Source organism: Gopherus evgoodei, chromosome 13 (genome assembly GCF_007399415.2).
Source record: "Gopherus evgoodei ecotype Sinaloan lineage chromosome 13, rGopEvg1_v1.p, whole genome shotgun sequence".
Taxonomy (NCBI): domain Eukaryota; kingdom Metazoa; phylum Chordata; order Testudines; family Testudinidae; genus Gopherus; species Gopherus evgoodei.
The window spans coordinates 13,431,803-13,445,490 of NC_044334.1; the positions used below are offsets into that span (position 1 = coordinate 13,431,803).

General features: G+C 47.6%; 1 protein-coding gene across 8 annotated transcripts in view; it reads left to right on the top strand.

The window, feature by feature from the left end:
• ULK1 (unc-51 like autophagy activating kinase 1) overlaps positions 1 to 13,688 on the top strand; it is a 102,722-nt gene that overhangs the window by 52,117 nt on the left and 36,917 nt on the right. For 4 of the 8 annotated variants that reach the window (XM_030583256.1, XM_030583254.1, XM_030583255.1 and 1 more), the window contains 4 exons: positions 31 to 89; positions 4,704 to 4,786; positions 9,227 to 9,277; positions 10,409 to 11,050. In XM_030583256.1, coding sequence (XP_030439116.1) covers positions 31 to 89; positions 4,704 to 4,786; positions 9,227 to 9,277; positions 10,409 to 11,050 — 835 coding nt within the window. The remainder of the gene's footprint in view (positions 1 to 30; positions 90 to 4,703; positions 4,787 to 9,226; positions 9,278 to 10,408; positions 11,051 to 13,688) is intronic. The other 4 variants (XM_030583261.1, XM_030583262.1, XM_030583257.1 and 1 more) reach the window with 3 other exon arrangements.

The window sequence follows — 13,688 nt, forward strand, 5'->3', positions numbered from 1 at the left end:
TTCTAGACACATTTTCTTTCTTCTTCATAGGCCAGCAGCCCTCAAGATCTTCGTCTCTTCTATGAGAAAAACAAGATGCTGATGCCCAAGTAAGCATTCTTCCAGCATTACTATTTTTTTCCACTTGCTTACTCTGTCTGTATTTACACCTGTCCTCTTGTGCCATCAGCTCATCATGTTGGGGATATGACTTAAATGTTTGGCCACCTGCCTCTACATTCCTTAACCAGCAGCAATGTGGTCCAGAGAGTGTCAGGCTGCTGCTAGATTGCCCGAATTGGCTCTGTCTCCTCCACATACACCCATTTCGCTGCTGCATGCACCCTAGAACATGCTTGTTATGGAAGCTGCCCTGCTGAATAGAGGCTTTTTGCAAGTGATTTCCAAGGGCCTTGTTCTCTGTGTACAAGTTGGCCTTCCCCTGTCAGGTACTACCTCTGGGGTTCGAGAGCAGCCATGGTTTTCCCCCTTGCAAGCTCTTCCCAACACAGCATCCAATACTGCAGGCTCTCTCAGCAGCACTAGTCCTGTAACACACTTACTGCATGTAGGTTACATACCCAGTTTCCCACATGCCAGGAAAGCCACTTCCCCAGCCTGTAGCCCTTTCAGAGGGGAACACAGAGATGGGTGAGTGCCCCTGGCATGTGGAAATTGCTCCAATTCCCAGGGTGTGTGTCAGGAGAGCAGCGCTTTCATCCCGGAGTGGTATGAACTCACTGCTGGAATAACAAAGTCGCTGATTCAGAGTGCCTTTTTTTTTAAATGAGTGGGAGCTTTTATTTTGTTGCTGTGCTCTTAAATGAGAGCCATGCTGTCTCCTCTAGAAACCTCCCTCAGTCTTTCTAGAGATGGACTTAAACCCACGCTCCAGATCCTCTGAACCTTGGGAAGCTCAAGGATGACATTTAACTGAGGTGGGACAAAAGAAAAGTGACTGCCCATAAACTGTCCTGTGGGACCTGACGACATACCCCAAGCTGCTAGATGGAATTGGTGCAGAGGGTGTATAGTTTAATAGTGTGTATAACTTTGTAGGGCATGAGTTTGTTGTGTCAGGGTGCATATGGTTAGCTTATCTCTTAAAGTAGCCACAAAAGGTAGTGTATTGGGAAGTCAAGAAATCAAAGCTTATAAATCCAGAACGATGGCCAACATGCGTGAATTACTTAGTTTCGCTTTCTTTTCTTGTGATGAAAATGACGATTGTGATCAAAGCGTTGAATGTTGTGAGCCCTGCCCCCTCCTTGTGCTCAGAGCCCAAGGGATGATGGGAGTCAGAACAGCCTTATGGTGGGAGGAGCCCGTGGCAGAAAGTGAAGCAGATGTGCCCTCCCACTCACCCTTAAAAATAAACCCATGTTCCCCTATGAGTCTGTACACTTTTAATGGCTGGGAAATATAATCGCTTCCAGGAAAAGCCTTTTTCCACCAGTAGAGCCATTCTGCCCTGGCAGCATTGTGAATTGCTGAGCACTCCGAAGGAGGCAGTCAGTGATTAAAAATGAAACCGGGTAATGATACAGTGAGAGACAGAGGTTGGCCATCCTTATTTATCAGCGCTGCATTTGAATTAACAAGGCCCCGCAAAAAAACAGACCCACAGTCTTTTTTGCGTTACCGTTTTTCTTCCAACTCATGGATTTTGGAGAGTGTCTTCATAATGTGTGCCACAGTCTGTGCCATTTCTTGAGTAAACCTGGATAAAACAGTCTTCTCGGCCTGGCTAATGAAACCCAAAACCACCCGAGAGCCCTCGTCCTCATCTGCCTGGGCAGTGCCAGCCTCTGGTTATGTTCTCCTCGGGGCTAATCAGCCTGGCACACCTGTTCCCCACCCACTGGCATAGTCACCAGAGAAGAAATGTAGTTTGGTTGGGGTGGAGGAGAGGGAGGAGAAGATTCATTAAACTCTCAGTAGAAATCTCTGTTCCTCACGAGCTGACATGACTGCGGATGGGTAAAATGCCACTCTGGGGCGGTAAGCTCGCACCAGGCGCAGCAAGCCAGACGGCCTCGTTATTTTATTGTAATTTAGTACTGGTCAAAATAACTTCTGGGTGGGGTATGGAGGAGGAATTGTTTTTATTGTTCATATTAAATAGCTTGGCCTAGGCCTTGGGGAAACAATGCTGTAGGGTAGCCAAGCTTGTAACTTCTGAGAGACAGGGCATAAGGCAGCAGAGGGGATAGCCACACGTGAAGCGGGGGGGGGTGATTCCCAAGGGGAGGAGCCATGCCCACCCTGGCTCTGATCCAGCTAGCACACTGAGAACGGAGCGTAGCCCGCAGCAGGGCAAGTGGAGCACGTGCCTAACATCCTGAACAGATATGTACTTGGGGCAGCAGCTAGCCCTTTGTGCCACTGCAGCTACGGTCTGTTTTTAGCCCGGTGCCTCTATCAGAGCTAGTGTGGGCATGTCTTCTCCAGCTGGTTGTTATGCTCTCAGCTCAAAGTGAGCGTGCATTCTGCCATCTGACCTTAGGCATTGCACTTAACCTGCCTGATTTTTTTGACTGTAAAACTGCAAAAAAGCTGAACCTTGCTAGAAAATGGAAGCTGTGTCTTAGAGGAGCTATTTCTGTTTCCCATCGTGTGTGCAATGGATAAATAAATTACCACCACAGTACTCGGGGACTGCAGTCCATAAGCACTGGCGTATCATCCAGGACAGCTCGCATAGCTATGGTTCTTGGGCTACTTCTATCGTGTGTTTCTAGGGGTACCACTTTCTGACAACTACCTTGAACACCATATCCTCTTGGCTGCGACCACATGTAGCCTCAGTTTAATATTAGGGTCTGTCTATGCTGCAGTTGTGGGCTGTGATTGCAGCTCGTGTAGATGTACCTGAGCTAGCTGAATATAGCTACGTTGGGTCAAGGAGCTGTGAAGTCATGGCAGCATAGGCTTTTACTGCAGGCTTTGCAAGCCTACCCAGGATTCAGGGTAACTACTCGTGGGACTAGCCTATGCTGAAGTTCTCTCTGCTGCAGCTTTGCTGGTCTGGGACCTGTGCTGGCTACCTTAAAATTAGATCAGCTGTGCTACATCTTTTGCAATCATACCCCGGGATTGCAGCATAAACATATCCTTAGATGCATCCTCTCTGGAGGTCCAGATACCCTCTCCTGGGTAATGTTTTGTGCCTGGGAGAGATTGCAAAACACTTCCTTCTGCACAAACAAGGCTGGTGTGATGCTTGCAAAGACTGTGTTCTAGGAATTGCTGGGTCCGAATTCCTCTGAGAGAGGCCCAGGGCTTTGCAGAAAAAATAACTGACTAGTTTCAAAGCCTTCCTAAATAGATCTTGCCTAACAGCTTCTGTTTCACTCTTGTCTGAGCAAGACAGTGTTAATGCTCGCCAGCACTCTCCCCTCTGGCCCCAGCCGCTCTCCTTTTACTTTGTTTTCATTCATATCTACGCCGGGGAGGGAGAAGGTGGAACTAATGCAGAATTGCCAGACGGGTAAATAGGTATCTGCTCCCCCTGTCAAAGTTAAGCTTGTTTCCTGCCTGTCATGGGGAGGGTCGACCCTGCTCTGCGGAGGTGGGCCGGAGCAAGCTGTGTGTTCCACGACAGTGGTTGGCTGTGGGCTCTGTGCAGTTACAATCCCTGTGCAGATGGCGCGTGGCATTACCTTAGCTGACCCCCACGAAGGGAGGGAGGGGAGGCTGTTCGACTGCAGGGATGGTGCTCTGTCCAGCTGTGATAAACGGAGCTAATGCTGACAGAGCCTAGATCTGGCTACATCTCATTTGGAGAGCTCTGCTCTCTCTGGGGGCAGGTCTCAGCCATTATTCCCCAGCGCTGGCCTTCCTAGTCGCTGAGGGAAATCAACAATGCTCTGTCCATTCACGCAAAAGCTGAATTACCTGTTCCCCTCCCTCATACATACAGTGATTCTCTGCCCCTCCTGGTGCGGCTGTGTATCAACAACTTGGCCCCAGGCATCTAAGCTCAACTCCCACCACCTTGGGAGGTAGCAGGGGTCGACTGATTTGCTTCTTGTGCTGTGACTGCCCTTAAAAAAATGGACACAACACACCTTCCCCCCCCCCCAAGGCATTTGCCTTTATCCCACTTTTATTTTTACATACTGTGGGGAAATACTGCATTAATTTTAACTCCTTGTGGGTGGCAAAGGCCCAAATTTTGGGGCACCCACTGAAAATACTATTGAACAGATAATTTTTTTAAGGGCAGATGCTGTTCTTATGTAAACTATCTGTGTCTTTTAACATAAAAATGTAGTGAAATCAGTAGTAAATTGGTAATGCTGATCTCCAGGAACCATTGTGGGTTTTAACAGGAAGCTTCCATCCAATAAAGTGCTCCTTCTTGGTGAGCTGTTTCATTTACTCTGTGATACATGTCGTACATGAAATAGAAACCACTGAGAACCCAATCAGATCACTATAAAGTCATTCTCAAAAGCAAGGCTCTGCAGATGCTCATGGAAGAGGTCTTTAAACGTAGAGTAGCCAGAGCTTTAACACTAGCAAAACAGGGATTTGGGCGTGAGAACCACTGGAACAAAAATAGTGGTTTCCTCATTCAGTTCCTCTGCAATGGACATGCATTCTGTTTCTAGCCCAGCAGGTGCAAGGTGATGTTTCTAGTTTGCATTCGCTCATATTTAAGAGCTGTTAAAGGTGTCTATAAGTTTTAACTTTTGTTTTAAACTCTCTAAAAATCCTAGCATCCCCAGGGAGACATCCAGCCACCTGAGGCAGCTGCTGCTGGGTCTTCTGCAGCGCAATCATAAGGACCGCATGGACTTCGGTAAGAGAGTCACCTGTTCTAGGGATTGAGACAAAATGAAAGCAAATGGTGTCTGTGGTGGCTTCACCTTTTTAGTATCGTTACACTCCAGGTCTCTGTGCGTTTGTTGACACTACATCATGCAGTGGATAGAATATCAGGGAGTTCCAGCTGCCCGAGGGTCAACATGATCCTTGGATTTTATTCCAACTGAATATATGAACTGCAAAGTTCAGTGCTTACCCCAGTTGACTTTGAACTCTTGCATCAGATTTCCATTCCCCTTATTGGTGCTGAATGCCACCTGCCTTCCCTCGTGGACACCCACACCCGGCAGTCTGACCTTCAACTTTTGCAACCTGTTTTGTGTCTGCCAAAATGACATGACAGATGAACATCTGTCTGTGTCCTTGTCACAGTGTGTTACTCCCCCACTAGTCTGCATGCACCTCCTCACCTCTGGTTCCTCTCCTGTGCCCGCTGCTACTCACACACCACACACAATATGTATGATAGATGATCCATTCCCCCCTCCACCCATGAAGCCAGCACAAGAAACCTCAACCTGTTTATCAGGTCCTTCCCTTGTCAGCAGGGTTTTCACAGAACTGTCCATCTTCCCTTCCCAGGGCTTTTATGACCTTTCCAGCCCTCACCCTCAGAGTGTCGCCTGGCACTTCCTACTCCCTGCAGATATCTCACCCAGGCTTTGTGCCTGGCTGGCTTGGAGAGCCTGCATCTAGGTCCTTCATCACAGGTGCCACTTCCAGCCAATCCTCCTCCTGTGACCTGTAATGCTTACTCCAATCAGGGCTTCACACGGGGCTCCTTGATTCAATTTTTCAGGGGAAAACAAGGCACAAGTACCCAAAGTCCCTGAAAGGGGCCAGCTCCCCTTGTGACAGTTCTGCTTGATCTGTTTCCACCCAGAGCACAGCTGGCAGCTAAACCCTTTTCAATGGGGTAGAAGACAGAAGAAGAAAAACATACCTCAGAGAGGGGTTTGGACATTACAGAATTCATTCGTACGCAGGGTGGGGAGCAAAGAATAAAATTAAAAGCTATGTTTTCATTGTCACAATGCCGGTAGCCAAATAGATCCATTTCATCTACCAGCCTCTTGGTCCTGGCCCTGTGCAAGCCTGTTCAAGTGGCATCCCTGAAACTAATTTCCTGGAATAGAAGCCATGTTTCATCTTTGTGCTAAATATGAATGTAGTGAGATGCAAAGTGAATGGCTGCATATGCCTTTGCCTAGCTAGCGGTAGTTGCCCTCGGAATGAAGTGGAATGTGTGGCTAACCACATGGGTGCACCTACTGTACGCGTCTGTGTTTCTGAAATGTTGCTCTTTATCTAGGCTTCAGATAGAAGTGCTTGATTTTAGAATTGGCCAAGTGGGTTTCCCTGGTGGACAGCATGCTGTCAGTCCTGGTTAATGCAAATCGGTTTGCTGTCTCGGTTGTTCTCGGAGTGGAACTATTGGTGAAACCTTCTCTTGAATCCCCTGATATCTGGATAAAATGAGTGAATGGATTAACCGGGACTGAATGTAATTACACCACCTTGGTTATAAAAGTTTGGATGTGGAGCAGGACGCATGGCTTAGAGGAAATTTGCATTTTCAAAGGAGTGCTAATCAATATTACAGATAGACTGCTCAGAGCCTGTTCAATGGTTGCGTATGGGTCTTCTGTTGAGAGTGGAATTCACCTGGTGCAGTGGGTCTCAACCTTTTCCAGCAACCTCATGTTACAAAATAAATTAAGTGGGGGATCTCCTTCCCATCTAGTGATGAGCTGAATGGCCATAGTTGCCTGCCCCCAGACTGCTTCATTATCCGCTGGGGGTAGTGACCTTCAGCTCTAGAAAGCATGTGTTAGTAGCATCTAGTGCTGAGGAGATCTGGGACAATATGTTTAGATTGCATTGGGAATAATAGCCATGACAGTTGCAACAGATTCTACTGGTTTATGGTTGCTGCCTGGTTCTTACTACTGCGTGTGGGGTTTTTTTTACTTAAGTGACACTCATATAAGATTCACCCTTTCTGGGGTGGAGTTGCCTATATTCTGTCCATAAGCCTTAGCCAAGCCACTCCTTTATCAACTGCTTTGTGTGACTATAATTCACACATCTCGATGCTACTGGCTATGCCAGAATGCTGCCAATCAGTCAGGAGAGAGCCAGGCCATGATTTATTGAGAACAGTGTGTGTCTCTGCACCCAGGTCTGATTCTTTGTTCCTCTCCTCGCTGGCCTAGGTCTTCCCTCCCACTGAGAGCATTTGAGCTGCCTCCCTACCTGTGACAAAACTACCCGACCGTCTTCTCTTTCCAGGCTCTCCTTTCCAGGTCCAAGCCTTGGACTCTTCTGTGGGTCTGGAGGCTGTTTTCTGTTGGACACACATGAACTGAAGGGGTCCATTGGCTCTGCTCTTTGCCTCTCCGATTTTGGTATTTTAAAAAAAAAAATCCCTGTTGCTTTCACAGCAAGTGGATACAAAAACAGGTATTTTATAAGGGAAGGGCTGACATCTTCCAGTGCTCATAGAATTAGAATATATTTATATTCTGTGTACAGCCAGAATTAAGTGGTGAGGGGCTCTTCTGTGAGGACGGAGGTATATTGTTTCCCCTTTCTCCCTGAGGCTCTCAGTGAGGATCAGTTTGCTGATCCTGGTTTCTGTTAATCCCCCTTGAGGTGTGTGGATGGCCTTGTGAGCATATAGCCCCCCTGCGCCACAGAAGGTTCATGTAACAGCATTATGTGATAGTCTGAACGTCATTTAATTGGCGAGGAGAACAGCAGCTGGGAGGCTTAGAACCTGATCTCCATGGTTTGGTGCCTCTCTTAATTCCACGATCATTTAAAGGAAAACCACATGGGTCCCAAGTTTGTATGTTTCCTGTTGTTAATTTGGCAGCTGTTTACATCGCCCTAACATTTATAAAATCCTGGATGTTGCAACAGGAAATCCTCACTGGGAAAACAAGCTGAACCCCCTGGGTTTAGCCAGGTGATCCGTCGTGGGCAGTGACTCAACGCTGCTGAACCCTGAAAGATAATAGTTGTTGACTAATAGAGGAGGGTGACAGTGTGGAGGCAGAAGAAGGTGAGAAATGGATGAGTCTAGGAAGGAGGGTTGGAAGTGAGGGATGGAAAAAGGTACAGAAAGTCTCTGCAGTGAGCTAAAACAGGAGCACTGTGGGGGATCAGAAGGGGTTCTACTGCCATCAATCAAGAGAGCAGATGCCTGCAGCTGGCATATAGGAAAGCCCAGGGCTTTCTGCTTGTGACCTGAGTGCTGGATGGACAGCCTCGGAAAAGGAAGCTCCTGCCTATCGTGGTTAGACTTTCCAGGCCTTGGGGCCCCCGAGACTGTTTGACTGCAAGTTATGGAGGCCCCAGCTCCCTTTCGGACTGGTTATAATTTAGCGTGATAAGTGTGTATAGGCTCCTCTGCTGTGTAGTGTACAGGAGAAAAAACTCTGAGTTGATTTGTTGCTCCTTGATGATGCCCCGATTACCCAGGGATCTCAAGTTATCTCCCTCTTAATTGTTTGGCTACATTAGGTTTTCTCCTGTGTAAGGTTAGGTTTTCTCTTGTGTAACAGAAACCTCCTTCACTTATCCCCTAAATCCTATCCACACTCATCCCAGTTTTCGGCATGTTCCCTGTTCTTCTCCATGGCTTCTTGCAATGGGAATGATTCCCTATCCCTGGCATGGCACAGGAGTTCGGTGCCGGTGGGGAGACCATCTTGAACCTAGCATCTGGTGACCCTCCATCATTTTGGTACCCAGAATAAACGCTCCTGCCATTTCTAATGCAGTTAATAGGCTCTGAACATGTACTTGGGTGCATGCCAGGGTTGAAACTTGCCATGAAATTTGTCTTACTCTTTTCTCCTGTCTGCACATGACAGTAAGGTCCACTAGAACTGGCTGACTGTCTACTTCTCCTCCAGTGCCATGGAGAAAGAGTAGCTCTGCGGTGACCTCTTGAGCCCCCAGAGGAATCAAGATAATTCTCCTTTTATGGTGTTTTGGCAAGGCGCGTTTTCTCCCCCTTATCACCTGCAATCTCCCTTACTTCCTTTACAAAAGCATCCAATCCAGACATGTCTAATCGTGCCTTTACCCCTCTGATTCTCCAGGAAGCTGACTTAGCATAGGTGAATGGGAGAAGATCATGCACTGTATTTTCACGCCTTGCAACATGCACGCTCCTGTGACTTTCCAGGACACAGCAGGCTTCCTTGAACTGACCCTCCATCCAGTCCCCAGCCTGTCTGCTTAGAACAATGCTAAGTATAATTGCAGCCTATGGATAGTCTAACTGGGACAAGCAGACTGTAGATCATAGAATGGAAAAATACCAAATAACTTTCCCAGCTTTGTAAATTGTTTGGACACATAGCATTTTACTTACACTGAACCGTTATTCCTCTATTTTCAGATGAGTTTTTCCATCACCCTTTCTTGGATGCAAGTGCCTCTATGAAAAAATGTAAGTGTTAATATTTTTATTTAAACTTTAACAAGCCATGATTTACCTTCCCGTAATCACTAAGCCCCAAAAGAGAGAGCTGTCTCTTAGTCCTTTTGGTTATTTGAGCATTGACTTGGGCTTCATCACTGGGTTGAGTTCAAGCTCTCTGGATTTTGCAGCTGAAATGTGTTTGAATCTGCTGAATTATCTTTAAAAGCTGGACTTCCTTGGTCTGTTTAAGGACCTAAAGTGGAACTAAATCTAGCTTTTGTGTGTATGTATGGATGGCTTTCTTCTTGGAAATGACTGAGCTTTCAAACGCTTATGGGTAAACAAGGTTATGCTGCTTATATCTCCCTCTCACCTGTGTGTATAAGACAATTAATAACAGTGGATGGTGGCCAGGATGTACACTAATAGTCTAATTGTGAAAATGCCCCAAGCCACGTATCCATTACCCATTTGTTGGGCTGCACTGAATAGCAGGTACTGGAGAGCAGTGCAGTCTTTTGGACCAAATCCTGGTTTTAACTCCAGGTTCTTCCAAGTTCTCTTGCTGTAGAGGGGTTTATTTTGGATACTTGTGACTGAAGCCAGTTGAAAAATTGTAAAACATTTTCCACTGGCAATTCCTCCCCCCCTCTCTCTTTTTTTTTAATCAAAATGTTTTGAATCTGTTGCAATTTTCCAACCCGCTTTACTCATCACTTTTTAAATTAAAAGTGGAATTCAGTGTCCAACCCAGAATCACTATCACGGTACTGGGTAATTTTCTCCCCGACCAAGATGCTCCCCCCTTATCAGAGCTCTATAAAGAGTGCTCGACCATTGTTTTTACAGAGGACTCTCATTAGGCCTCTTCTTAAGCTCCTGTTTAAATATTGAAGCCAAGACTTTCAGCAGTGGCTGTCGATTTTGGGTGGCCAACCTTGAACTATCTTGAAGGGGCCTGAATTTCAGAGGGTGAGTACGCAGTACTTTCTGAACATTAGGTCCCTTTCACGACTTTCAAGGTGGACTCCCAAAAAACGAGGTGTTGCTTGTCGCTCTTGACAGTCTTGCTCTGGGAAAACATGGTTCCAAGGCAGGAGTTCTGGTTTATCCCTGATACACATTGTAAACACTCCCCCACCTTAACTGTGTGCTTAGGTGACCGTACTACGGGCAGGAAAAGATTCTTCTGGTTTAGGGCCACTTACAAGCCAGCCCGGCCCCTTCCGCCAGCTGCACCATCGCCGTGTGAGGTTAGCCCTGCAAAGCGGGGCTGCCCCACAGGCGGGAAAGGACTCTGTTTGCTTAAGGAAACTCCCAAGCCATCCGGGCCCCCAGCACAAGCCATGCCGCCACTGTCGGGGACAAGCCCTTCAAAGCCTGACTGCCCTGCAGACAAGGAAGGACTCTGCCTGCCTAGGGAAGGTCCCAAGCCAGCTCGGCCCGCATCTCTCGCCATGCCACCACTCTGGGGGATGAGGCCCTCAGAGTCTGACCTTCCCACAGGCAGGCAACGATTCTTGCAACCCTGGCTTGCCCACCCACCAGCCCAGCTCTCATGTCCAGCTGCATTGTCTCCATGGAGGGCCAGCCCTGTACCGCAGGGAACGCCGCACAAGCAGGAAAGGATTCTCCTGACTTGCCCTCCATTTCCAGCGTCACCCACACCCTCAGAGTGCGGAAAGCAGGCACACCGCCACAGGCAGGAGAGGGTTCTTCTGGCTCAGCCTTTGACTCCAACTGCACCTAGGCTACTGATGCGGGGTGCTGGCCCTGTACAATGGCCACCTCTGCGGGCAGGTAAGGACCTTCCTTATTTGAAGCTGCCCACCAGCCTGCCTGGTCCCCGCCACTAGACATATGTGTAAAACCTGGGACAGGGAAAGACTGATATTGCTTTAAACAAGAAGAGGGAAGGAATTCTCGTCATCGCCCTCAGAGGTGCTGGACTGTGGTCTTTTGTTGGGAGGCCTGTTGTTTGGGTAGATGGCTCTTGCGGCCTGCCCTGGAGGTCTGTACTCTGACAGTTGACTGTAGTGGATGCACCCAATGGATGGAGGCCTCCAGGAGGTTGAAGGTTCATGGAGAGTGTGGCTTGGACTGCTAAGAGCTGAGATGAGGGAGGTTAGCTGTGGGAACTTGGCTCCTTTTGATCCCTGCATAGGGGAGGTAAGGCAGGAAGAGCCAGATTGCGAGTGGTAGGCCAGGGGCAATGGGTATAATATCACTGTCACTTGAAGTCTTGTCTGAAGCATGCAGAACATCGTCTGACAGGAATCTCCTTTGGGATCCATGCAGTTTAACGCGAGGTCCGTGCCTGCAGTTACACTTTGACTTGCTCAGGGATGAAGCCCCCTGACTTCGGGTGCAGGACACAGATCTTGATGGGTACTGCTGCAGGCCTCCTGTTAGTCCATCTAGCCCTTCCACTGGGCATGGGGGCATGGGAGAGGTCTGAATAGCTGCAGAATGTCACTCCCAGAATGGATTCATTTGTGAGAATCATAATGGGAACAATTTTAGAGATTGCCCTATTGCGTCTCAGATATCCTCTATCCACTGGATCTGATAAGAAAACTGCCACTGACTTCGACAGAAGCAGGATTGGGTCTCTGGCATTTCCATCGAAGAGTTTAGGACACCTGTAGCCCATAACCTGCTCTGGCTTCCAGTATTTCCAAGTAACAATTCTTTTTGTGAAATATTTGTATTGGGGTGTCAGGTAGAGCAGGGGTGGACAACCTGAGCCTGAGAAGGAGCCAGAATTTACCAATGTACATTGCCAAAGAGCCACAGTAATATGTCAGCAGTCCTCCATCAGCTCTCCTCCACCTCACTCCCAGGACCTCCCACCCACCAGCAGCCCCGCCAATCCTCCCTTCCTGCACCTCCTGATCAGCTGTTCCGTGGTGTGTAGGAGGCTCGGGAGGGCGAGGGAAGGTGTGAGGGCACAGCAGGCTCGGGAGGGGGTGGGAAGGGGTGGAGTGGGGGCAGGGCCTGTGGCAGAATCAGGGGTTGAGCAGTGACCACCCCCCGGCACATTGGAAAGTTGGCACCTGTAACTCCGGCCCCGGAGTTGATGCCTATACAAGGAGCTGCAGGTTGGCCGCCCCTGAGGCAGAGGCATCAATTAAGATCAAGGCCCTATTGTGGGAGGCACAGCGCTTAGAGACATACACTTAAAGACAGTCCCTGCCCTAAAGGGCTCACAGTTTACACAGCTAAGATAGACAAAGGGTGGGAGAGGAAACAGGCCTGTGTAGGCGAGGTGATTTGCCCAGGGCCACGTGGCAGTCTGCAGCAGAGCTGGGAATGCAACCCAGGCCTCCTGAACTCATCTAATGGCCTCTCCTTTACAGTTCTGAGGTGTATTTCCCTCCCACATCCATCCTCCTCCATGGTGAGACAAGGGCCCCAAGGCTGGTGGCCTTCAGGGCATGCTGCAAGAGCTATTGACTTGCCACTGGCTTTAGCCTGAGTGGTGGCATTGGGGCCTTGGGTTTTATTAACTTGTGTTGTGTGTGTGTGTCTTTGTTATTTATTTAACTTGTGGGTTTTGTACCTGTGATGAGAGATGTATCTTAGAAGTGTAAAAATATTAATAAAATCTTAAAATACAGCCTTCTAGTAAGAATGTCATTTGTCTGTAGATAGATGTGGCAGTGCCTTGGATAGGCCTGTGATATTGGTTACAGTGTATTATTGTAACTGAGCACGAGGAAGCATAATTAAGGTTGTTGTGACCAGTAAATACAATTGCATTAAGTGGGATATATACTGATCACCGTATTTTGGGGTTGGGAAGGAATTTTCCCCCAGGTCAGATTAGCAGAGATCCTGGAGGTTTTTTGCCTTCCTCTGCAGCATGGGACATGGGTCACTTGCAGATTTAAACTAATGTAAATGGTGAATTCTATGTAACTTGAAGTCTTTAAACCATGATTTCAGGACTTCAGTAACTCAATCAGAGGTTAGGGGTCTAATCAGGGTTTGGGTGGGTGAGGTTCTGTGTCCTGCAACATGAAAGAGGTCAAACTAGATTATCATGATGGTCCCTGATGACCTTAAAGTCTATGAGTCTATAATGTAATCTCTTTTTTCCCCTGTTTATGACTAATGTATAACTTGATATCTCTTTGAACCTGGCTTGCAAGAGAGATGCAAGGTAGCATGAGCAAATATTATGCATTAATGTGATATATAATACTGGTGAGATGGTTCAATGTCTGGAACAATATGTTCAGTTTAGTACACTTGACATATAGCTCTGATACCAACTTTCAGATCTTACTGTGCATACTCACAAAGCAAAGAACAGCAAAATCATCTGTAAATCTAACTACCTGCACATGTTACAATAGCTACATTTCAAATACGGTATTTTCTGAAACTCAGAGGTTTAAAGGGAAAATTTTACTTACTTCATCTTTTGCTTCTG